General features: G+C 49.4%; 1 protein-coding gene across 3 annotated transcripts in view; it reads left to right on the top strand.

The window, feature by feature from the left end:
• Mvb12b (multivesicular body subunit 12B) overlaps window positions 1-25,207 on the top strand; it is a 159,726-nt gene that overhangs the window by 83,616 nt on the left and 50,903 nt on the right. For all 3 annotated transcript variants that reach the window (XM_087652993.1, XM_087652994.1, NM_001271232.1), the window contains 1 exon segment: window positions 1,152-1,246. In XM_087652993.1, coding sequence (XP_087509119.1) covers window positions 1,152-1,246 — 95 coding nt within the window.

Genomic DNA, 25,207 nt, shown 5'->3' with positions numbered 1-25,207 from the left:
GTAGAAACGATTTCAGTTTGACACTTGCCTGCTGAGTGGCTCCTCCCTTAAGGACTTAGTCAGGCCTCTCTCTGGGCCCTCTTATTCCCACGCCCCTCATGTCACCCCATGTATAGATACGGAAACCATTTCTCGCCCATGTGAGTTCTTAGATGCTGCGGCCACTCCTTTCTTCCCTCACCCACCTCCTTCCCTCCGTGTCAGGGAGGCCTGGGGCCCACCCATCCTTTTGGGAAACGCAATGCAGAGAACCAATGCTGGGCCAGCATCACTTTTGATGCCACAGAAGGACCAAGAGGATAATGTCCAAGACTTGAATGGGTCAACAAGTATCCAGTGATTGGTCCGTGACAGAAACTGTCGTAGCAAATAGGGAACAAAGTTGGCATGTGCCCCTGCTGTTAAGTTGACATCTGACCCGCTGTTGAGCACGTCTCAGCCCTGAGAGAGAACACTCAGGCCATTGGGTGAGGCCTTGAAGGACGATTGGCCCACAGGAGCTTTGCCGTCACAGCTGGATGTAGCCCACACATAGGCAACCGAGCCATCAAGGCAGCCCCAGGAAGCTAGCAGTGCTCCCCCATTCCCCAGACCCGCTGGGCCTGACTCTCCCCACCGCCAAGGTTCTCCTCACAGTGTTGTCTGAAGGCAGCCATGAGCTCGCTGAGTGGGGTACTTGCTCTCGGCTCAAGCTCACTTCCACGTTCTGGCGACAGGCTCACAGCCGGCTTTGTGGGCCTATGGGAGGTGCTTTCCATGAGCACATACTGTGTGCTCTGCACCGGGGCACAGGACACAGTGACTCAAAGCAAGGTGCCATGCTCACTGTCAGAGGCCACTGGTCTCCTCCCTGAGAGTGAAATCCTTCACAACTTGTGGTGGATGTGGAAACCATTCTTCCCAGCCAGGGTGTTTTGATCATACTGATGTGTCCCACACTGAGCTCAGGGTTAGATTGCCAGTCTCTGTGAAATACCCTGCAGGATGGAAGAAAATGGCTACTGGTTTCTTGAGAAGGCCAAGGCTGTGGGAGAAGATGGAGGTCTGGCTGCTCCAGAATACTGTTCAGTTAATGGAGGACATCATGTGCTTTCTGAGTCTAGGGGCCACGGCACACTCCTTATAACCACCTTTCTCCCCGTCTCTCTCAGGCACATCTCCCTGACACTCCCAGCTACCTTCCGAGGCAGAAACAACACCAGCACAGACTATGAGTACCAGCTCTCCAACCTGTATGCCATATCAGGTATGTGGGCCACTGTCACAGCCCAGTGCAGAACTGTGCCTGTGGCTACCTCTCAGTCCCCAACCATGCTGCCTCGTCCCTGCAGAACCTGGCCTTCCCTTTCCTTTGTGTTGGAACTTAGAGAAAGGCCAATGGCGTGTTTGGAAGTTAATGAGGTATCGTGTGTTGGTATCTCAGGTTGGGGGGACATCCTTCACCTGCCAGGGCAGGCAGGCCCTGCCTGCCGTGTTCTCCTCTCCTCGCCTCAGTTTCTCACAGGGAGTATGTGTCCAGCAGCAGGGACACAGCCTGCTCCCCCTCACACACCCCAAGTCCGTGTCTGTGGTTTCTGCACTCAGCCTGGAAGTGGATAGTGTTACTGTGGCAGGAACTTCGCCAGGGAGGAGAAATGGGGCGGCCTCACTGCAGAACAAAGATTCATGAAGTGTGAGGCCATGCAGGTGACGAGCTAAGAGCCCAGGAAGCCCACAAACACCCCCATCACGGGGGCCCCAGACAGGGGTGTTTGTCTGTCAGGGGAACACGGTAAATCGGCGCCACTTACCAGCACACATCCTTAACGCTGAGTGGCATCTCGAACACGAGAACATGACATCCATTCATGTCCCATAATGAATCAGTTATTGGAAAGGTCATCTCTCTCTTTTCTAAAACCTGCAACTTCGGGTTACTAAATGGGGGGACTCTGACGGTAGTATAATTCCTGTCAGTGTTCGTTCCTCTTGTTATGACCATCCCTAATAGGTTTGGAAGTGAAAGCAAGGCAGATTGTTCCATTTCTGGGCGACACTCCTGCTGGGAAGGGGGAGCCCCGAGTCCCAGCTCTGGCTGTGTTCCAGGAGCCAGGGTGTGGGGGAGGAGAGGCGGGTCGTGTATGTCTAAGAAAAGCGTCTCTGGGGAGCACTGCTTCCGTACCACGACTATTTCAGGAGAGTCATCGGGAGCTTAACAAGTGTGGAAGAATGGCCTGTTTTGTAGAAATGCTGACTATTTCCCAGATGCTCCGTGTCAGAGAGGTGCCTAGGAGGACTGCGAAAGCCAGGTCCACTCCCCTCAGACCCGTGCAAGGACAGTGCCCTCGCACATCTTCTTGTCTGCAGCTAACTCATCTTACAGCTTTGGCACTGGGCAGCACCCACCGTCCCTGTGTCCTCCGATGGCTTTCCCAGCTGTTGATGCTGCCTCAACAAACAGCCCGCAGGGCGCATGCTTTGGTCTGGTAGGAATGTTATCGCCGCCGTCTGCTCTGGACCGCTGCTTCCTCAGTGCAGCGTTGATGAAGTGTTGACTGGGCTCGTCCGGCTGCTGGTTTAGCGATAGCACGGTAACAGCCTCGGGACACAGGGGAAGTGGGTCAGAAACTTCCTGTCCCATTTACCTCCATGACAGTCGGTGGAGTCTTCATCTTCAGAGGTAGTTGAGGCTCCAGCCCAGGCCACAGACCGCACAGGTCTCCTCAGCAGCTGAGGCACCAGTCACTCTGCTAGGAGCTGGCTCTCACAGGGCACCAGAAGTACCCTGCAGGCCCTCGGGGCTCCATGAAGGCCTGTAGGCTCACCGTAGCAGTTCATCCATCCCCTTCCATTCCCCCAAATCGTATGCCTACCTCTGTCTTGTTCTAACTCAAGGGCACAGAGTCCACCCTGTCATCCCCACAGATAGCAAGTGGCATACATATCTGTCTGTTGTAAGAAAGGGTTTCTACAGGTTTAATCCAAAATCTTTTAGGTGACACACACCCCAGCCAGCCAAGCCCAGTGCTGACTCCCCAGCAGTGGAAGTTCTGAAGCTCGCCAGACCCTCTCCCCCCAGCCACCAGTGCAGACCACGTCGCTCTTCCAGTGCTGAGCTCTTGGTGCAAGCCTCTGGCATGCTCTCTGTGGTTCCTGACGATGGCCATAGCTATCTGATCATTTCTGTCCCTTCCTGAGATAAGGAGATGTCAGAACAGTGTGCGTGAGGATGTAAAAAGCAGCCCTATTGACTCAGTATGGGAACATCGACTTTCCAATCCCTCTTCCCTGAGCCAAGACAGTCTCCTTCCACCCCAGAGCCCACATTCAGCGCCTTAGATCAGAGCTCCTGTGGCAACAGAAGAGACCATACAGGATGCTGCCAGGCAGAAGCACTGAGCTGGCGTCTGTTCTGCCCAGGAACACCAGGCAAGTCCCTCGTCACCTGACCTGCTGCCTGCATGCCTCCAGGGTCTAGGGCCACCACTTCCCCTCACCGAGCCGGGCTCTGCACCTTCACCGCCGTGTAGAGGGTTTTGGTGCTCAGCACACATCAGGCACAATGGCCACAATCTACCCATCCAGAAAACAGTCCTTGCTAGTGGAAGGGGGTGAGAAACTCTCTGGCTCGGAGCTAGAGTCCTGGAATGCTCATATCCCTTTTGCTGCCATCTTGAACCCCGCCCCTCCCCCCAAAAAAGTTATGAAGCAGTCATTTGACCTCATCCTTCCTCTCCTGGGACTGTCTTCTAGAAAATTTTTACAGATGTACAATCTTACTTATCAAAAGAAGAGCTGGGATCCACCAGGGTGAGCACTGTTGCTTTTCAAATGAGTGCTCTTGAAGCAAGGAGAGACGGTGTGTGGGCAAGGATATCCTGTAAACCGTCTGTCCGACGGCCTGGCTTTTTAGCACGCAAGAAGTGAAGGAAAAGTACACACAGCGCTGCCGTGTAAGGAAAAAGCTAGTTGAATGTCCAGTGAGATCTCACTTTAAAATACAAGTTCTAGGAAGACCCACACCAACCTGTTTAAGACATTTTCTTCTTGCCGGGGCAAGCAGTGGCCTGTGCCTCTCTGACTGTCCCCTCTCATGCTGTCCTTTCCTGAGTGAGCTACACAGTCATATGGCTGCCAGCCTGTATGTCCCTCCAAGACATGGACCCCTTTGAGGGTTCCTCTTGGCCTCAAATGGATCTGCTTGGACATTTCACAACTGACCCTGAGGACTTTCCCCAGCTAACTTTTTAGCATATCTTATTTTTTAGGAAACTTTTTTAAAAGGTTATTTTTTATGTGTATGAATGTTTTGTCTATATGTATATGCTTGTGCCTGACTAGTACTCACAGAAGCTAGAAGAGGGCACCAGATCCCCTGGAACTAGTGTTACAGATAGCTATGAACCCTACTGGGAATTGAACCCAGGTCCTCTGGAAGAATAACCAGGGCTCTGAACCATTGAGCCATCTTTTCAACCCCATATCTCTTAGTAATGGAAAGTCTTCTAGGCTAGCATGTTAGCCCTGTCAGCCTTAGCAAGGACAGATGCCCAGCTGAACTACATTGCACACAGTGCTCAGGTTCTCTTGGGACCTAGACTCAAGTAAGGCTTTCATATGAAAAGAAATTTCAGGAGGAGCTAGCATGAAGCAGGGTCACAGTTTGTTAAAGTAGAAAGGCACCTCTGGAAAGAGTAAGACATACCCAGGGCACAGGGGTTTGGTGCGGGGAGTGAGGTATGAGGTGGGAGGTTGTCAAAGCAGACCTCAGCTCAGTATCCCAGCCTCAGCTGTGTGCAGGGTTCGGTGGCTCTTGAGCTAAGCCCCAATGCTTGGTAGGAAACCACCTCCTCCTTTTTCGGTAAGATTGGTTTTGGACTGAGTGTTTCTTGGATAAAACTCAGAGCCACTGCAGTCTCACAGAGAGTTTAGGACGTGTCCTTTCTCTGTAGGGGGGTTTCTGATTATACTTTTAGAAAACTAGATTTTGGAGAAGTGTGTTGGAATTTTGGGGCTCAGCTGGTAAGAACTTCATCCAGACCCTGGATGAGGGGCTGCTCTCCTGGCCCTGCCCACTGTGCTTCCCAGAGGCTCGCTCTTTCTTTTTCTTATAACTTCCTTCAGATGTTTACATGTCTGCCTCACCTGGTCTAAGGACAGTTTTAGGTAGAGCCCAAACTACCAGCAAAAGCCACCTGGGTGAGAGAAAATGATGTGGGGGTTGGGGACCGTTGGGTGCAGCTGGCAGCTGCCCGGCAGTGGGTCCTGGGTCTGGGGTGGATAACATTGCTGGGGAGGGGCTAGGCATCCTTTTTCCTGATCCCAGAAAACAATCTTTTCTCCCAGAACACTGCAAGTGGAGGACAGCTCCGTGTGTGCAGTCCTGAGAGCGGACGGGAGTGAGCAGAGAGGTTGTGAGTGTGCGTGCCTTGCTGCAGCAGACCTGTCTCTTCAGATGCTAAAGTGCAGGTCCATCAGGCGACACCGTGCGGGTGACAGAACTATAAATGTTTACATTCATGGGCGTTCGGTCTGTTCACAGCTGTGACAGTAATGGCATTCCATGAGAACAGTCCTTGCGGCCTAGGGAAGGGCGTCACCCATTCTCGGTTGAAATGGCCCCCGGCACTGGAGACCTTTGTGAGGAGAATGTACCTTAGGGCACTGGATGTGCCTCCCCAGCTTCTGCTGTACCAGAGGACTCCCAAGGGAGGGTTTCCATGCCTCTCCTAACCCAGGCTGCTTCTTCAGCTGCATGGCGGATACTTCATGACTGAGCCTCAGAGCAGTGGAAGCTAGGCGCCCAGGCCTTTGTTGACTGCTGTTATAAGCTTCACAAAATTGCCTTTTTTAAAAAATAGTTTTTGAAATTAAAATAGAATTACAATTTCTCCCTTCCCTCTCCTCCCTCTAATTGCCTTTTAAACCCCAGAAAACTCCCCCCCCCCTTTTTGGCACTAAAGGTAGAAAAACTAAGCAAATGAAAACTGGCAAGTGAGGAAACCCAAACACCTCCAGCCTGCGGAGGAACCGCAGTACAGAGACACTGAGTGCAGCGCTGACAGAGGTGGGAACTCCCTGTCCACCCCCCAGGCAGGAGGCCCAGCAGCCTGGTCTGCCCTGGCTCAGTGGGGTGGCTCCACGGCTTCCACTCCCGCCCCCCAACGTTAGGTCCCCCACAAACACCCGTCTTCTCTTTGATTGCTAAAGACCATCTTCCTGGCCTCCATGGCTGCTTTCTTAAAAACCAGATCCTTCCAAGACACTCGATAGCAAGGAGGCTGAAAGTACCTGGGTGAGGTCTGTCCTCTCGTCAGGGCAGAAAGGAGGACAGGTTTATGTGAAACAGAGATGTATGGCTGAGCCTCGGAACTCTGACGTGGGCTGCGAAGGCACGAAGCAATTAAAAATAATTAATGATTTCTGAGGACCGGCCTTTCTCCGTGCAGCTTTAACCCAGTTCTCATTTAAATTGGAAGATGGACATTTAATTATCAGTGTTATGAAACTCGTGATTTATACATTTCATCCAATGGGATAAAATTTCTGCCAGTAGCTCTTCGTCTTGTGGCACCGAGTCCGTGTCTCGGGAAGGGGGAAAAGAGACTGTGTGTCTGGGTGGGGGTGCTGCTTGTTTGAAACCTGACCAGCTGCACAAACAGAACACTCCACCCCAAACATGGGCCCTTTCATCTGGAGTGACTAGCCTGTCTGTCTGTCTGTCTGTCTGTCTGTCTGTCTGTCTGTCTGTCTCTGTGAGGAGGGAAGTGGATGTGCTTTCTCATTCCTGGGCCAGGCAAGGATCAGTCACCATGAGCTCTGGCTAACTGGAGTGGCACAGCAGGACCCAAACAGAACATTGCAAATCAAATATGCCTGCTGCCTGCTGCCTCAGTAGAGCTCTGCAGACTCCATGAGGCTCAGACACAGGGCAGCATGGGTGAAGGTCTTGGGTAACACTTGGTTCCACTTGTGGCATCCGTGGGTCTCCTTTTAGCTCATCCATGAGCTGAGTGGCTCACCAATGATTGCCACCAAGGGAAAGAGCCTCCTCCGCTTCTGGGAGTGCGTTCGTCTGCGTCCCTGTGGTCTTTATCTTGGGTGGCCATGCTCTCGTGGCCTGAAGTGATGCTGCATTTCCGACCTCTGCTTTCGTTATCTATTGAGTGCTCAGGGATTCCTGGGACGACTTAGAAAGGTGTTGGGTGAGTGCCTGGGTAGGCAGCAAAGGTCACAGCAGGGAGCAGCAACTTGGCACAGCCAGAGTGCAGTATGTGTGGAAAGTTCCAGAATGCAGTGAAAGCGTGTCTGGCAGCAGCGCTCCGGTCCAGAGGGAAGTGAGTGGCGGCAGGGGTGGGGGATGGGGGATGTTTGTTAGTACCAGTTCGAGCTGTGGCTTACCTCGTGTGTATCCGTTGGCCCCAGCCCTGACTGGCAGAGGGATCGAGTCTACAGAAAAATATAATAAGGAAAAGACAAGCTGAACAGAAGGATGGGAATTGATCACCCAGCGTATTTGTAGATCCTGATGTAAAGGGGTGGCTGACAGGTGGCCAGGTTCGCTCTGTACACAACCATGTGTGTGCTGTCAGGCGCACGCACACTGCCTTGTTTCGATTGATGAATTGCCTGCTTTCTTGATTAAACCTTCCGTCACTTAAGAAACAAAAAGCCTGTGTTTAGATGGCAGAGTGGGACATGTCAAAAAAATCTGTCTCCTTTACCTTTGTGCAGATGTGGGCACAGACTGTAACATGTATTATTAAAATGAATGTGGCATTTACTGTGCATTAGTCCTTCCCTGGGAGAAAGGGCTGTAAATTATATGCTAATAATAAGCTTTAACCCTTTCGAAATGCAAAAAGATTTAGGAGTGCAAACACTCACGGAGGCCTGGCTAATTGGATACGCTTTTGTACATTCACCGTGGTCGCCGTGTCACAGGAGTTAATGAACACTACCATGGACACATTCACAGGGCACTCAGAGCTCAAGCCTTCTGGGGTTTCATGTCTGCCAGTGTCTCTGCAAGGCTCCACAGAGGGGCTGAGCCCGACACCCTACCCAGGGCCCAAGGCTGGCCCATGCCTTATGAACCCTTGGTGTGGAATGTTAGCACGGCCCCTCCTCATTTTCTAACAACCCGGCTTGGCTGGGCTTGTGGTCTAGCACGTGAGTGCTCCCACTTGCCTGCTCGGCCAGCCCTTTCTAACCGGAAGTCCCGCTGTCTGGGTGGCAAATGCTCCCTCCAAGCACAGCTTGGATTCTTCATTTGTCTCCCATGTCCCCATGCCATCAGCGGCTGCATCCTTCCCGACCTCACCTGCCAGGTTGATTTGCCCTTTAACACATTGCACCCACGTCCTGCCAGCCTGATCACTCTCTGTGCCCTTGCTTTCAGCTCCGCTTTTGCACCCAACACAGAGGCGGTTCTGCCCACTTCACCTTTTTGTGTATTTCCCAAACTCTCTTCTCAAAGCCTTTAGGGTCCCTCCACCCCAGTCTGCCGCCATCTTCCTGGCTCACCCTACGCTGCCTTGTGCTAAGCATCTTCAGTAGATAGAGGCCTATTTGAAAGCCTGGGGGTGGGCGTCTCCCCTTTCTAAGCCAGGAAGCTGTAGGTAAAACAAAGTCCACAGAAGGAGCAAGGCTGTTAAGCCTCCACTCAACTCAACACTCTGGGGGCCCATGGCAGGCTCTGTGATCAACAGGAGACCTGTTGACAAAGGCTGTCTCGTCATGTTCAGAATTTTGACACATGCAACCCAGCTTTCCTGGAGAGAGAACTGCTGGGAGCAGCCTCCCAGCTTGTGCACTGCACAGCATGCATGAATAGCGCCCCCTAGAGGCTTGAGCATGGCTCAAGCCAGTGATAACAATACTATAGCTCCTCTCACACCTTGGAAATACAAGAAGTGTTCAGCCCCCCTTCCCCTCCCCACTAGCTGGGAGGACCCAGGGCTCAGAAAAAAAAAAAACTTGCAAGGCAGGAAGTCTTGTGGGAATATGGGTGCTCTCCATGCTCACTTTCTCTGTAGGACGTGACCTGTGGAGGAGCCTAAAGATTTGTGGGGCGTCACATGCCCAGCATGGTCTCCACTGCAGCTCTGTGCCCCCTCACAGAAGTCTGATGGATATGGTCACTTCTGAATGTTGTGGAAAATATGTTCTCCCCTACCCCAGTCCAGAGAAATGGACTCTCTGCTGCAGTTCAGCCAGCATCTCTGGAAGCCAGGATGCCGACATGCAGCATCACTTAGAAGTGGGCTGTTTTCTGTGGCAGACGGCCCACAGGCCCTTCTGGGGAGGCGACAGGATGACGGCTCAGGGGCAGGAAAGAGGGAAGTGCCAGGCAGGCAGAGCCTGCCAGCAGCATCTATAAAACCTTCCTGGATGTGCCTTTGGTGTTTGCAGGGAAAATCCTTGACGCTGCAGCTGACGGCTGCCGAGGCCTTTGTGTGCACGCCTGCTCTCTGCAGGTGGGGGAGCACCAAGACGTATTCCAGTTTCGTCATTGTGGAAAATAAAAATATTATGAGGTGACAGGTACTTCGGAGCTCTTGAGGAGGTGGCCGACTCCCACTGCGTGCATTCTCGGTCTGTGTTTGGTTTGAAAGCCTAGCAGAGCTTAGGCAGCAATGCCTTAAATCCGTAGGTGAGGCAGACAAGGGGCTTTGGGTGGACCCTGGCAGGGTCTTGCAGATCAACTTCAGGCCTGAGTTTCCCACCAGGGATCTGAGAAGCACCAGGTCTGGACAGAAGCCCCATCTCCCGGGTCGGTTTGGCCAAAAAAACCTCAGTTGTCTGAGACAAGGCCATACTCCCATCAAGGGTGCAGCAACCATAGATACATGCAGCTCAAGGTGGTCCAAGATCCTGCCTGGAGCCATGTATCTACAGGCCTAGACCTCACCGGCACTCTGTTTAGACACCGCCCTGACAGAGAACAGACATCTAGGCACTCCTTCCTCCCTGTGTGTTTATCTTCTTATGATTTCCTGCCTGGCAGAGGACCCCATTGCAGACCTGGCCCAAAGCACACTAATAACCAAAGAGGTGGACTTAATCCCAGGCCTTCATCTGCTCCTGACACCTCTGCTAGCGTTGGCTCTGGACACTGCTGTCTGCAAAGGCTTGCCCATCCAGTTTGCCTTTTGTTCTATTCACAGTAATCAACCATCAGCTGAGAAGGAGGAGAGGATATTAAGGTAACATCTTTCATTTAAACACATTTAGGGAGCTAAAATAGCTGGAACACATCTATTTTATTAAAATAGATGGAGTTAATAGAAATAATGTATTTAATTACACCCGCCCTTCCCCTGGTACTTCACGTGTGAAGAACCCCCGTGTGCACTATGTGTGCATTTTGTCACTAATTTAAAACCCAAGACAATTCTAAGTGTGAAAAGGAGTTTAGAGAGATGGACCCAGGGTTGAACCCAGGGCTGAGATTTAAATCCAGGTTTGGACATCGGGCGCTGAGGCCTGACTCTCGTTCAGTTCAGTCGCTGTGTGTTTCTCTCCCTTTGTCAGCCTGAAAGTTGAAAGTGTACATGCCCAAATGGTTCGTGAAAGCACCCAAGTGTCAGGGTGGCCCCAGTGCACTGGAAATCCCCAGCGGCCCCCAGCCTCTCGGTCTCACTAGAGGCCTTGAGCATGTGGCTGACTAGGATCTCGAAGTCCCGAGGGCATCCAGAGTAGGCAAAGACGCCACGGGAGTTGTTGCTGCTACCACAGTCCCAAAGCCATTCGCAGGTCCTTCCTGGAACAGGTAAAGGGTGAAGGAGGCACTCCAACACCCCTCACCAGGAGGTGGGGCTGTAGAGTTGTGCTGGGTACGTCTTTGTCGAGAGACCTCTGGGCACCGTCTCCCCTCGCTGCGTCTTCTCTGAACCTCAAAATGGTAGGAGGTGGCCCAAACCCACCATGCCACATGGGATTGAATCCTCGATTCCTCTCCCTGTTGTGGGCTTTACTGTTCCATGACCTCCTACGTCTGCCCACCAGCATCAGGTCCCATCTGAACCGGTGAGCACCTCAGGGTCACCTGCCTGTCCTTCCTCAAAGCTTCGTTCTCGAGATCAGGCCTCCAGAGAGCCAGGGATGGTGAACCTACACTCCAGCCACCTCTCTGGAGAGCCCCGACCTGTGACCCATGATCCCCCGACCTGTGACCCGTGACCTGCCTGCCTGTGTCCCCTCTGCTTCACACTCCCCTCTTTCTCCACTTGCTTGGGGCCTGGAAGGTGTGGGGCTCAGGCTAGCGTCTTGAGATTTACCAGGCAGTGATGAGGCTGCACAGGGGTGGGTAATCCGCTCAGAAGCTGCCCCAGCCTATTTAAGGACAGCAGAGCTACCTTCCCCACAGACAGAGCCTGCCCCTGCCCCCACCTCACCTCATCTTCCCTTCAGTGCTGCCCTGCGTGCCCACTGCGCTTCCCTCTCCTTAGTTAGAGTCAACCATGATCCTAAGCCCCTTGGTGCTGTTTATTCAAAGGAAAGAAAGGAGAAAGGGAGGGAAGAGATGGGGGGAGGCGAGCGAGTGAGCCTTTGGTCCAGCCTGTGTTTGGATGGAATTATTTGTCACATGTCACAGAGCATGAGGCTCTTCACACTCAGATTTGTGTCAGCATCGTCTCTGGGATGGTGAATGATGCCAAACTTTCCTCCAAGGTGAGCTCCTTTGTTGGCGAGTGCTTTCTCGCGCCCGGCATGCTTTATAGCATGAGCAATCTCTTGGTCTACTGGCCAAGACGACATCCATAATCTTGAATGAGAGAGTGAAGCTTGCCTCGCTGGCCCTGCACATCGCCCTGGTGACACACGTAGGCATCCCTAGAGGCAGCGAGCACACTGGGCTTTATCTGCCTTGCCTTGTGTGTTTACTCAAATATATCCAGTGCCAGCAGAACTCTGTCCTTAAAGAGGATCTTTGTCTTGAGCATTGCCTGGTCCCCAACTCTCGCTTTTCCTGCCAGAGGTGCTGTCGCCTCTGTAGTCTCAGGGCAGGTGGCTCACCGGCCGCTGAGTTTCCTGGTTGCGTGTTTCTTGTACAGGTTGGGCAGTGGGTTTAACCGCCCAGGTCTGAGGGAGGAGAACTACCTGTAGCTATCATGTCACCAGGGCTATTCAGGACTGATAGGAAGGTTCACTCCATAGAGTTTATGTGAGAGCCTGAGACCAATCCCCAGCACCCACAGACAAAAACTGGGAGGAGTAGCGCTCATTTATAATCCCAGTGCTGGGAAGGCAGAGACCGGGGCTCCCTGGAGCTCAGTGGCCAGCAGCCTAGCTTAGCGGAGAGCTGTGGGCCAGGAAGAGACTCTGTCTCAAGTCTCAAAAAACTGAGGAGGATAGCCTTCCTGAGGCTGATCTCTGACCTCTATACACATGTACACACACACACACACACACACACACACACACACACACACACACACACACACACAATCAGTGATTGTCTTCACAGCCAAAGTTCAGGGTTCACCTAGGAGAGCAAAACAAGGACATCTCATTTCCCAGTGTGCTGAGCACCAGCCAGGACTAGGCATACAGGAAGCGCTCAGTACCTGTGGTCCTGTTCCAGAGAGGGACTGGTCTTGGAGCCATTCCTGGCTTGATGCTGTCCTGTTCGGATGTGTGAATAAAGCCATTTTATGTGACATCACTTCCCTTTGTCTTTTGTAAGCTTCAGTCACACTTTCTCTTCTGGCTTTAGCAAATTAGAAATAATTTCCAGGGTATTCCAGAAATGGTAGCTGTCATATGTACCTGTAACCTGGCCCAGAGGTCCTGCTCTCACTTGGCCTGCCACATGACCTCCACAGGCTGTTAAGGCAGCCGGGAAGCAGGCCCTGACTGGATTCAGGGTCTTACCGTATCCTGCAGGCAACCCCCCACTTCCTGCCTTAGAAGCCACTGCTTGCTTGAGATGCCAGTTTACTGGGTAAAAGATGTTTGAAGGTTTCAAGGTTTTACAGCCTTGGATCCCCTCCTCTTTCCCTACTCAGCTCTGATCTGAGATGGGATCTTCGATGTAGGTGAGTTTTCTTCCCCTTCCTTCCTTCCTTCCTCCCTTCCCAGCTTCCCCACCCTAGGCCTTTTAGCAAAATAACATCAACAGTTACAAAAGCCCCTGTCCTTGCCCCGGATCCCCATTCCGTGTCCTCTCAGACAGAGGACACGCTCCAGTGTCCACGCAGGCGGCACGGTCACTGTTGCAGGTGAGGCTGCAGAGGCAGAGGTGGCTTGTTCCCGCCGGCTACTTCGTTTTCTTTGTAAGATAACTGTGCCTTTTATTTTGATTTAATGAGGACAGACATTTTAATCAGAGGTTAGTCATTTATTGTTGCAAACTATTGTTTTGATTCATCATTTTTGCAGATAATTAAATGGTTGAGTTGGCACAGTGTGTCTACTTTATTAAAACAAGTAATTTTGGGGGGGAAAGAGATGCTGTTTTTTGGATCACTGCACAAGAATTGCTTTTATCTTCATCTCCGAACACATTTTTCGGCTATTGGGCAGAAAGCTCTTGTGCTCTCTCTGGCCTGGAGGGGACTGGCCTTGCCAGATTGGATGCTGGCCACTCTGCCCTTTGAAACGAGAGCTTCGATGTAAATCCTACGTTCTCACCTTCTCAGAAGACCTGGGTTTTAATTGGATTGGGGGAAAGAGCCTACAAGTTATGAACTTTGCTGAGCAGCAGTTCTTAATTGCAGCCCTGGTGGTGGGTGGAGTTTAAAAGTCAATTACCGCTTGTCCTATTATACTTTACACACCTAGGGTTTGAGAAAGCCTGCCACTTAGTACAGAAATGAAAAGGTTACTTGCACCGGTTGGCACACACCTCTGAGTCTCCATTTGTAAATGTGTTCCCTACATGTATTTGTGTGTTTGCAACTTGTAGCTTGGGGCTCTGTCCACCCGCTGCATTTCTTACCGGGAGTAACCTCTCAGACGGGTCCTTCAAGGCCGCTTGGAGCGATTTTGCATCCGGCCCTTCGTCTGGCCATGCAGTGCACTTGTAGGATCTGTGGCCGGCTGGTGCCAAAGAGACCGCAGACCACTCCACTCAAGGGCTGTGAACTAGTCAGGGAACAGCCCTTTGGGGTCCATTTTTAAAGAACAAATTGCTCACAACATTTGCTTTCTTTGATTTTCCCATGTTTGTGTCCCAAATCAGTTAATTCACTCATTAAAAGGATTTATTTTGGGTGTACCAATTAAAACTTTGGAGGCTTAATTTTTTGCTGAGCAGTGCAGACCTCTGAAAGCTCAATTTATAACAGCTTCTGCCCTTTTCCACAGAGAGCAGCCTGTGAGGACGCAACACCCCCACCTCATCCCCATGCTGGTAAAAGTACAAAATTACGGTTCTTTGTCCTGAAGCTCCAGGCTGTTGTGTGCTGGTGACGGATCCCAGCCCACACATTGTTTTAAGGTGCACTCCAAGGCCACAGAAGTCAGCCCAGCCCAGGAGCACCCGCCCTGTTTGTTTGCTTGCAGGAAGCCTATAGTTAATTTTTTTTAATAGGAAGCTGCTGTGTAGTTTGGATATTTAAACAGTTATTAACCGAATGACAATTAACAGATTGCATAGACAGATTTTCTTTTGAAAACCTCCGAAATTGAGTACAGTTTGCAAAACTATCGCGGCATAGTAATGACAATGAATTTTGATTTCCCGGAACTGATATTAGACTCTTTATTAAACTATGTGCATCTGCTTTTAATTTACTCCAAATAATTGGAAAATGCAATGAAGCTTTCCAATTAAAGCATGGCTTTATGCTGTTTAATAATACCCCATAATATTATAGCTTACGAAGTGACAGGTGAGGCAGCGTATGAATAAAACATAAAGGCGGCAATAAGGGACAGAAAACCAGAGACAGTTGTGGGGATTTTAAATGCTGGATGTAATTTGCATATATTAATCTCTTCCTTTTCAGCCTTATCAGGCGTTCTTCAGTATTTGAAGTTAAAATAGCGTTGACAGGCGGGAGTACGCTTAGTTTTTTCAAGGATTTATTACTTGTATAATTTCTGATCTTTAATAAGCAGATATGACTGATCCTCATACTTCTATAGAAGTCGGTTAATTGTTCCAGATGGCGTGTACTGATTATGCAAAATTACTTTTCACACCGTTTTTGTGTGTGTGTGTGTGTGTGTGTGTGTGTGTGTGTGTGTGTGTGTGATGGAGTTTGGAGTAAAATTAAATTTTTTATAGCCTTCTTATCATGCTGTTTTACAGTGGTTTTTTCCACAGAAGTTGAATTTAATCTACTATATTACATTGACCAGCACAGTTATTCTAATGTAGCGTTTTGTGACTTGACAAAGAATAATAGAACACATCGTTCATTGTTCACCGCCGTGTCCCTAATAAAAAGGCGCTCCTGTACATGGAGCGTGGCTGTTATTTATGAAGAACGCCCTCGTTTGTGCCGTTGAAAACGCAAAGTCCTATTATGGAGTAGTTTCTTCTTGGGAGAGGCAGTCTGGAGAGAGTGAGTGGAAAGAGGTTTGCTGCTTCCGCTTTCCATGCCACGGGGAGGAGTCCTCCTTTACTGAGTGCTGTATTGGAATGGTGTTACTTTCTTCTTTGAGGGGGGGGGTGCCTGCATAATCTCGTTCTATTAAGAGAAGTGCCATGGGTTGACTTGCCTTGATTTACATAATCCCAGAAGCCTCCCATAATTGAATAGCTTGAATGAAAGGTGGTCACACTTGGGTACAGGGCATCAGGAAGAAGAGAAACGCATCAGACAATTTAGTTCTCCTCCAAGTATCAGCTTATTGCCAGGATCAGGTCTGAGTCTGAGTTGTTCTTGCTCCCACTGATTCTCACGGCAGCCAGTCCTGGCCAGGTCCCAAACTGTCCCCATCTTTAGGTTGGCTGCAAGCAGGACCTGAGACACCCCACAGACTCAGGCTAGAAGAGCCAGGAAGTCTCTGCCCTGATGGAAGGGACATTTGGGTGGGTGTGGACAGTTTTCTTTTGCACTGAATCCCTCCCTTTGGTTGGGGCTAGGGATCGGGTGTGGCTCACGGCAGAGCAGTGACCAAGAAGGAATCTTAAGCTCCACAGCAAACACCTAGCATGGATGATCTGAAGTTTGACTTGTCCTCAGAAGGGATGCCTGTGGAGTCTGTAGTGACGCACCGCTCAGGTGCAGCCAGCACCACAGCCACTCCACCAGTCCTGGAGGCTGCTCTCGTGTTTGAGCAGATCTGGAGACAATTTGGTCTGTTTGAGGAGTTTAAATCCCAACAGCCCCAGGGAAGCCAAACCCTTTTCTCTCATATCCTTGCAGTAACCACACCAAGTGCTCTTCACATAGGAGCCCTGGCGTGGAAACAGGATTCCACTCACATCTCCACAGGCTCTGGTGAAGCACAGGCAAGCAGAAGGCCGCAGACCCTGCCACAGAGCGTGCCCATCTGGATTTGCAGGGGAGCGGTAGACACAGGCAGTGAGCAGCCCTGAGGGAGAGCCCCGGTTACACCTGTTACCTGCCCTGCCGATTCCAGCCTTCAGAGTACGTTTATCTGAATTCTGTTTTCACTCTAATCTGAGAGAAATTTAAAGTAAAATATCTGTGACTTCAAACCACGAAACCACACGTGGAAATAATTCAAAACCCCAAGCGGTTGCATTTGACAATACCTCTGTTTCCATCGTCCTTCCACGGTAATTCCAAAAACTTGGGATCTTTCACATACACTTTTCGGTAAACTACAAACGGATTTTTTTAAGCAAAAGTTATGCGAAAAGGGGAATGAATAAATCAGACATGATTAAAAATATTTGTTCTAATGCAGTATAATTTGGTAGTAATGTGTTCGCCGGGATAGCTCACGGCTACATTAAGTGGACAGACTTTATATGGATTCTCTAATTTTAATCTTCAAAATGCTATCTAATGTCTCATTAAGACTTGCATATAATGTATCTTAAGTACAGTCATTAAATATAGTTTAGGGAGATTTATGTTCAGATACTGCTTAAAGATGTTTTAATAGGCCCATTTACTCTGATGATATTAATGAGCTCTTAATCCAGCCGAAGCTTCTCAAACTAGTAGTGAGGACTCCAGCCCGAGTTTGGAGACTTGGGATTGATCCCTGCTTTGGACAAGTGCCCAGAGCTTAGCCCTGCAGATACTCGGGGTCAGGGCAAGCTTCTTGCCAAGGTCTGGTTTTTGGAAAAGGCTCTTCCCTTGCCTTGCTGTGACTTCTGTCCACGGTGACACACAGGGACAGTCCCTTTGCTCCCCCAGACCACATGCAGGACCTGGCAGGGGCTAACTTGGCCAAACCTTTCATCTCCAAGGTCATTTGTGAAGACCGCATAGTCACAGGAAGAATGAGGGTTAAGAAAGCTGTCACCAATCCTTGTTGTGGTAGCGTCTGCCAGGTGAGACAGCCCAACCTGGTGTCCTTGTGGAATAGCCTCTCGCCACAGTGAGCATGCCGTAAGGGTCGCTGGCTGTGTTTGCATCATTCAGGAGTTCAGCATGGCTGAAGCACACATAATTGAGTGGTCCTGCTAATTCAGAGGCAATAGCAAAGGACTCCCTGTGAGCTGGGTGTCACCAAAGTGTATGCACAGTGACCCCAGCTCCACCTAAAGATGCCCCATGAGTCCGGTGTCACCAAAGCAAGTACGTGGTGGTTCCCAAGCCCCGTTTTTAAACGTCTCTGTATTGTCCCCTCTTCCAGAGAATTATTGAAAAGTTCATTTTTTTATTTCAATTATTTTTTAAGCAAAAGGGGAGGAAAAGAATGTGTGAGTTCAGAGACTTTTCTAATTACTAAATTGGTTTGTTATAAAAAGATAATAGCAAATTTCTTCTTTTTGTAATTGGACATTTCTTCCCTGTAGGCTAATTCAGGCACAGCCCGTGCATACACAATCGGTTGTACTTCTGAAAAGCCATAACTAGCTAATAACAGCTACAGTGTCATCAGAGAGTAATGGTGTGCTGATTAGCATAATTAATGACAAATGGTGGTGCGGAATTGGTGGATTGGTTTAGCGGATGATGAATGCGGCGAGGCCCTGGCTGGGGCCTGCCAACGAGGCCTCGCTGGCTGTCAGCCCTTCTGTTCTCGCCCAGGCAGCTCTCATTAGTCACGATGGGAGGTGCCAGTTTGTGTTCTGTTGCGGCACAGAAAACTTAATAATCCAAGCAAACGTGATTCTTTTTTGCCTGTGTATTTACTCACAAAATTCTCCGCTCCCCTGTTCCCACTGTGGCCGGAACATAAGTCACTGCTCTCTCTAGGTCCCTCCTGTCACCTGAACGGGAACAGGGGGAGGGATGGCTGAGGCAGTCCTGTGGCCAAGCAGCACTTCTGTTTATCTATATTTGTAGCAGGAAACCCAGTAAGCTATACGTTCTGTCCTGATAGAAGACCAGCACATTTATCTTCCCTGTGATTAATTTGCATTCGCAAATGAGGCTGATAACAAAGGGTTTACCTTTTAACCTTTAGAGGGAAAAGCATTTCTCTGCAAGATTTCTTGGGAGACCGCTCCTTAACCGATAAGAAGTAACTCCTTTATCAATAAAGATGAAAATCCTTCATTTGCATTACTGAATGAGACTAATTATTATATAGTTAATTAGCATCTGGAAATGAGGATTATCTTAATTACAAAGCACAATTTCCCTAATAGCTACAAAACTGTAAGTTTGATCTGTGTGGAAATTGGTAACTATTATTATGTAATTAGTGATAGCATTAATAGTACAGAATATTTAGACATAATTTGCATATGCAAATGTAATTTACCTGAGCCAAACAAGTGGACCATTAATAATTAGAGCTTGATGCATCCAGACGGAAAGTTCTAGATCCCCGAGTGGAACCCGTTGTGCCCAAGTCTAAGTTAGAGGTGGATTCGGTAAGCACCTTTTATATTTCGGCAGCCCAGTGGGTTTGCTGTAGCAGGAGTTAATGGCTGAGTGATTTCATAATGAGCCACCTGCTCAGGGAAGTGGACTTTTGACTTGGATTTCTCCAGGTCTCCCAACGTCTCTGGATTCTTAAAAGTACCTAGCCTACTCATTTAGCAATTCTGAATCTGGGATCTTTCTTACGGTTGATAAAACACTTAAAAATTTTTAGTGTAGACACATGCGTGTATGCTCATGGGGGGGGGGGGGCTCTGGAGATCAGAGAGAAACTTGTGGGAACCAGTTCTCCTACCAGTTCTCCACTTCAGGCTTGGTGGCAGGAGCGAGGCAGCTGGAAGACTGAAGATGGAGCTCCTGGGTCTTGAGTATGGTTCCAACTTTTCCAGAGTTTGCCTTCATGGTTCTGGCGGCCCCTGCCCTCAGAGCTGATTCTTTTGCTGTTTTTTCCTGCCTCTGCTTCTCTCTCTCTCTCTGTCTCTCTGTCTCCCTCCCTCCCTCCTCTCCTCTTCCTCCTCCTCCTTCCTCCTCTCCCTCTCTCCTTCCCTCCCTCCCTCCCCTCCCTCCTTTTCTCCTTCTTCTTCTTCTTCTTCTTCTTCTTCTTCTTCTTCTTCTTCTTCTTCTTCTTCTTCTTCTTCTTCTTCTTCTTCTCTCCCTCTCTCTCTCTCCTTCCCTCCCTCCCTCCCCTCCTCTTCCTCCCCCCTCCTTCTCCTACTTCTTCCTCCTCTCTCTCTCTCTCTCTCTCTCTCTCTCTCTCTCTCTCTCTCTCTCCTCTCTCACAGATTGCCATAGTGTTTCTCAAAGGTGTGTGCTATGGGGATGTGATTTTAAAGTAGACACAGTAGACTTTTAAATCCTTTGTTTCACCCATACAGCACACAATGGGCGCCTGTGTTCAGAAGACTAGGATGGGTACACCCGTCGGTCTGGGGTGCGCTGCAGTGGTCAGCTCATGTGGCTTACCACACTCCACTTCATGCGTCACTCAGGTGACACGCTGGTGACTGTGGGTTGGCTGGGACCTGCTTCATGTATCATCTTATTATGGGACCCGAGCTGAGAGAGCAGCCCCTAGCTGTGGCCGACTTTATATCCAGTGGCTCCTGCACCGTCTTGTGAGCCATGATGGGACCCCCCAGCATAGCCAGGATCTGTGGGGCAGGACAGCCCTACTCATAAGGGAAGAGGGAACACTGCACTTGGGGTAGTAGAGCCACCCATGAGTGTTAGGCATTGTAAATTTAAAAAGTGAGTCTCATATGTAAGAAAAATACAAAGTAGGTCATTAAACTGGGGAAGACCATGAATCCAGGATCTGAGGCAGTGGCTCCTGGTCTGGAAACATTGACTGACAGAACCTACAGAGCTTGCTGCTGTCTGCTTCAGCACCTCAGGATCCTGGTCCTGACGCGAGCCTCTCTGTCACTGTGACAAATGCCTGAGAGAAACAGTTAAAGTCGGAAGGATTTGCTGGGTTCTGAGTTAGCAAGCTCCATTGCCGTGGCCTGCGGTGAGGCAGAGCATCATGGTGATGGCAGCTTTCATCTAGAGGTGACCAGGAAGCAAAGAGGAAGATGGGAAGGGAACCGGGACGGGATTCCAAGGCACACCTCCAGGGAGTGACCCGCTTCTTCCAAATAACACCCTCAACACCTAAAACTGTGCCAGACCTCCAGGGTGGGTAGTCAGCAGAGTCAGAGCCTCTGGGCCAGTGTTCGGTGTTCTCTGATCACAGGTCAGAGGCTCACATTAATCGAATTTGAGTCCTTTGGGTCTTCTCCACCTTCCAAACATTAGAAGGTATAGCCTTGTTTCTCCCAGCTTTGTTTTCCTAGCTGTAGATGATGCTTTTGGACCAGGCAGCCTTCCTGATAGCTGTCCTCACCCTCACTGCTCAGAGCCCCTGTGAGGGCAGACACCTGTAGGTGCCGGACTGAGATGGCTGACAGACTTCCTCTGCGCTGATGGAACTGAGGTGTTTGCTGGACGTGAGCTTGGCCTTCACTCCTGTAAGAAGCAAATGCACCAAGGCCTGGAGAGGAGGCCAGCTGTTAAGAGTGCACACTGCTCATACAGAGGGCTGGGTTCAGTCCACACACCTACAGCTGCCTATAACTTTGGGACCCAATGCCTCTGGCCTCCTTGGGTAACTGTGCTCATGTGCACACACCCACACATCAACACACAGAAATCCACATGCTTAAAACTTAACAAAATTTGATCTTTTTAAAAACAAAACAGAACAAAACACAAAAGAACCAAATACAAGACCTTTTGCCTTATATTTGGCAAAATACAAGGTTCATTGATAGAGATTTTTGTTCATTTTTATTCTTTGTTAAATCAAAACCAGATGCAAACCATTTCCTTTTTGAATTACAAAAGTCCCATGTTTACTACTAAAAACAAAAGTTGAAAAAAAAAACATGAAAGTGTGGGAAGAAAGTAAATGTCACTCAAAATCTCTTTGCTCATAAAAACAATGTTTTAGAGGCTATCCTTTCCTGACCTTTTTTTTTTTTTTTTTTTTTTTTTGAGGTGAGCCTGGACATTTATACGCAAAGGTAATTGTCCATTCTGGATATTTTAAAATTTGATTTATTGGAGTACAGTTTTACATACATACAATCCATTACTTTTATGCATACAGCTCAGTGAATCTTGAAGAATATAGAGATGTTTGACAGCCCCACTTACAGAAGCAAGATATCGAATGTCTCCATCACCCCAAAAGCTCACTCACATCCACTCCTGGCTGCTCCCCTCCCTGGTAGACAGTCCCCAGCGATCTCACGTCTGCTTTATGCCATGCTCACCGTGGGTGTCACCCAGCCTAACCCCCGGCACCTCCTAGATTGCACGTGTGGACAGTCCGCTCCTTCCTGGAGCTAAGTATCTGCGTGTGATGACATCACGTAGCTCACTCCTGGTCACAGAGCCCAGTCCTCGCCTCTGAGAGGAATCTGTGAACATCACTGGTTTGGGCTTCGCCCTTTGCCAGCCCACCTATGTGCAAATTATTTCTTTGAGATTCATGAGGATTTGAGAAACCTCTGCAGGTGACATTCAAAGCCCTTAGAACTACAGAAAGTTCAGAAAAAGTCAAGTGTGCCATGGGGCCCGTAAAATATATGCAGAAAATCATTTGTTATCATCGACTACCACGAAACATACACACCTCTTATAAGAAGTTATGCGATCCCAAAACTCATGCAGCCAGGCGTCCACAGATGGTGCATGACACCATTTGCAGTCAGGAGGAGTGTCAGCAAGCATGGAGGTGCCGGGTATGTCACAGCCACACGGAGGGAACCACTGTGGCTTCTGAACTGCCGTGACACTGCCGTGACCATTCTCTAAACCCGTCACCTCTGCAGGCAGCTAGAACTCATACCTGGGTCCGTATGCCCGGGAGCCAGCACCCGTACTATTCTTTTAGGTGAACATGTTGGTTAAATGGTTCTAACAGTTTGTGTGTCTGGTGGCTGAAAGAGTTTACATTGCCGACAGATACACAAAAGGGGGTCTGTTTGGGGTCCCCCTCAAGGCCTCAGAACTAGTTGTAAATGTCCAAAAGCCATGTCTGTCTGAGAGACAGCATTGTGGCTTCTGTTAGTGTGTGCTTCTTGAGTAACTAGTGGGGCTCCCCCCAGCCCCTCCTGCCCGTTCCCTGCCCGACTCAGATTCCTGAGTGAACCAGTCATTACAGCCTTTTCAGTTTGCATATTGTTCTTTGGTCCAGGGTTTTCTTTTCTGTCTTGCCTCTTTGCTGCTATGCACAGGAAAACCTTCCCTGTCTCCTGGTAAATTCTGGCACTGCCATTACTTTTTTTCACACTGAAATCTAAAATTCGTTGTATGATGGGGCGGAAATGCATTGCTCGCCAGCGCCATTACAACATCGTATCTCTGTTTTAGCCAACTGAAAGGCAGTCCTAAATGACCGTCACAGCTGTCACAGCTTATGGGCTGTGCTCCGAGGCTCCTCCCTGTCCCGCTGCCTTGGATACATAGCCTAATGACAACCATGCTTTTATTTATTACATCTGTTTTGAAGATTTAAAAAATTATGTATCAGTGTCTCTCTCTGCACGTGCATACGCGCGCGCGCGCGCGCGCGCGTGTGTGTGTGTGTGTGTGTGTGTGTGTGTGTGTGTGTGTGTGTGTGTGTAAATGAGTGCAGTACTCTCGGCAGCCAGAAGAGGGTGCCACATACCTCGGAGCGGAAGTTAGAGCTGGTATCGGCTGCCTGATGTGGGTACCCTACAAAAGCAGGAAAGGTGCCCTTAACCACTGAGCATCTCTCCAGCCCAGGAAGCTGGTCTTTGATTTCCTGTCTTGCTGTTTTTCAAAATGGTCTTAGCAGTTCTAGCTCATTTTTTAAAATCCATTAAAATTTAGAGTTACTTGAAGTTCTAAGGAAAATATTCTCTATCTAGATTTGTTTGAAAACCATTGAATTTAAAATTCTGAGAGGATGGCCACCTTTAAAGAAGCAAGATCCTTCCTTCTAGAAGAGGGAGTGTCCATGTGCCATAGGTCTCTTTCTAGGTTTTCTCTTTGTATATACTGCTTTGCCTGTTGTGTTAACTGTTGGTTTCATACACAGACATACCACATACTACACAATACATAGTACACACAGCACACACTACACAGTACACACACAGTACACACATGTATACACCTGTGCACGTACACAATGATTCCTTTTTAAATTCAGGCACTCATTTAAATTTCATATTTTAAAAAGTCGGAATCTATTAAAACAATAGTGAGGATTTTTCTTCACTTGGCTCATTGAGATGAATCACTTTGCTTTTATGACTCTGCATTTAGATTCTGTTGTTGTATTCTAAAGTAAATCTTGCTTTAGTGGGTGTGATGTTCTTCAAATGTACATTAGCTCTGGGCTGCTGTTGTCTGTGTTATGATTCTAGCATTTATGGAAATGATTCAGGCTTGATGCTTATCAAAATACCATTTTGAATGACTGACTGGTTAGGAATTTTTTTCAAATATGAGAATATTTCTAAAATATTGTAATATCTGTTCCTTGGGGGTTAGAAGAAGAGAAAATTTCCCTCTAAGCATTAACTGGTCTTGGAAACACGTGGGTCTCAGCTGGAGGGGTTTGAGGGAGGGACACAATTTCAATTTCTTTCGCAATTATTGGTTTTGTTTATGCTATTTTTCCTAGGTCAGTTTCCTCGTGTGTGTTTTGTAGCGTTATCTGGGGAGGAATAGATGGAGACCAGGGTCTTACTGACTTGCAGAGACTGTCCTCAAGTACCAAGAATAACGGGCCTATACCTCCATGCCTCTTGATGTTACTTTGAGGGTCAGAACCACACCAACTGACTTAGCTGTGAGGTCTGTGCCGGTATCAGGCCCTGTGCACAGATAGAAGTGCCTCTTGGGGTACAGGTGGCCTTGGTGGCCTTGGGATCTGTGACAGTCTTAGGCAAGACTGTCTGTGCAAGAGCCCAGAGGTTCAGGGCGTCCTCTACCTCCACTCCAACCCTTCCAGGTCCATGCCCTCCTCCTGAAGGCCTCTAGCCTAGGTAGGCTGCCATAATTCCTGTCCAGGAATTATGGCAGCCTACCGAGGAGAATGGCTTCCCCAGGAATGGCGTCCCCAGGAAGCCATTCTCCTCGGGCCACTCCTGAGTGTGCTTCCCCTTGATAACCAGGGCAGGAGCACCTCCGAGGCCTGCCACAGCTGTCCCCTCCTTCCCAGGCCCCACCAGGACATTGATATGGCACGCCCACCCCTGTGCAGTCTCTGCCATTGACAGCTGCATCACTAGACAACTCTGTCCCCAAATTTCCTACAGTACACAGCTCCTTCATGTCTCCCAGGAGGTCAATCCTTGGTCATGCTTCCTCGTAAGCCCCCACTCTGGTGACACACAGGCTTCTGGTCACATCACAGCGACTGAGGCACCCCTGGACCCAGCCTAGTCCACATGGGCCGCCCCCACTAGATACATGCTCTGGGATTCGTGTGACTCAGCACTGCTCCAGCCAAATCATTGAGTAGTCTCAAGGCACCAGCCTAGACATCTGCAGAGCAACCAGGCCCTTGTCCCTTAGGGCTTCCTCTGGGTCTACCACAGGCGTGGCCACATGGCTTCCTGTTGTTAGCATGGCAATGAAGTGTTGTTCCGTGTCTCACGACAGTCTAGGCTAATGTAGCCACTTGCTCCCTCTCCTGACGGTAGCCCCTGTGTTCCTCGACCTGGATACGGCTTTCCTGGGCCCAGTAAGTACCTAGAGCCTCTATGTGTCATGAA

Source organism: Rattus norvegicus, chromosome 3, assembly GCF_021556685.1.
Source record: "Rattus norvegicus strain SHRSP/BbbUtx chromosome 3, alternate assembly SHRSP_T2T, whole genome shotgun sequence".
Taxonomy (NCBI): Eukaryota; Metazoa; Chordata; class Mammalia; order Rodentia; family Muridae; genus Rattus; species Rattus norvegicus.
The sequence above is the reverse complement of the archived record's forward strand: the minus strand, read 5'-3'. Positions and strand labels throughout refer to the sequence as shown.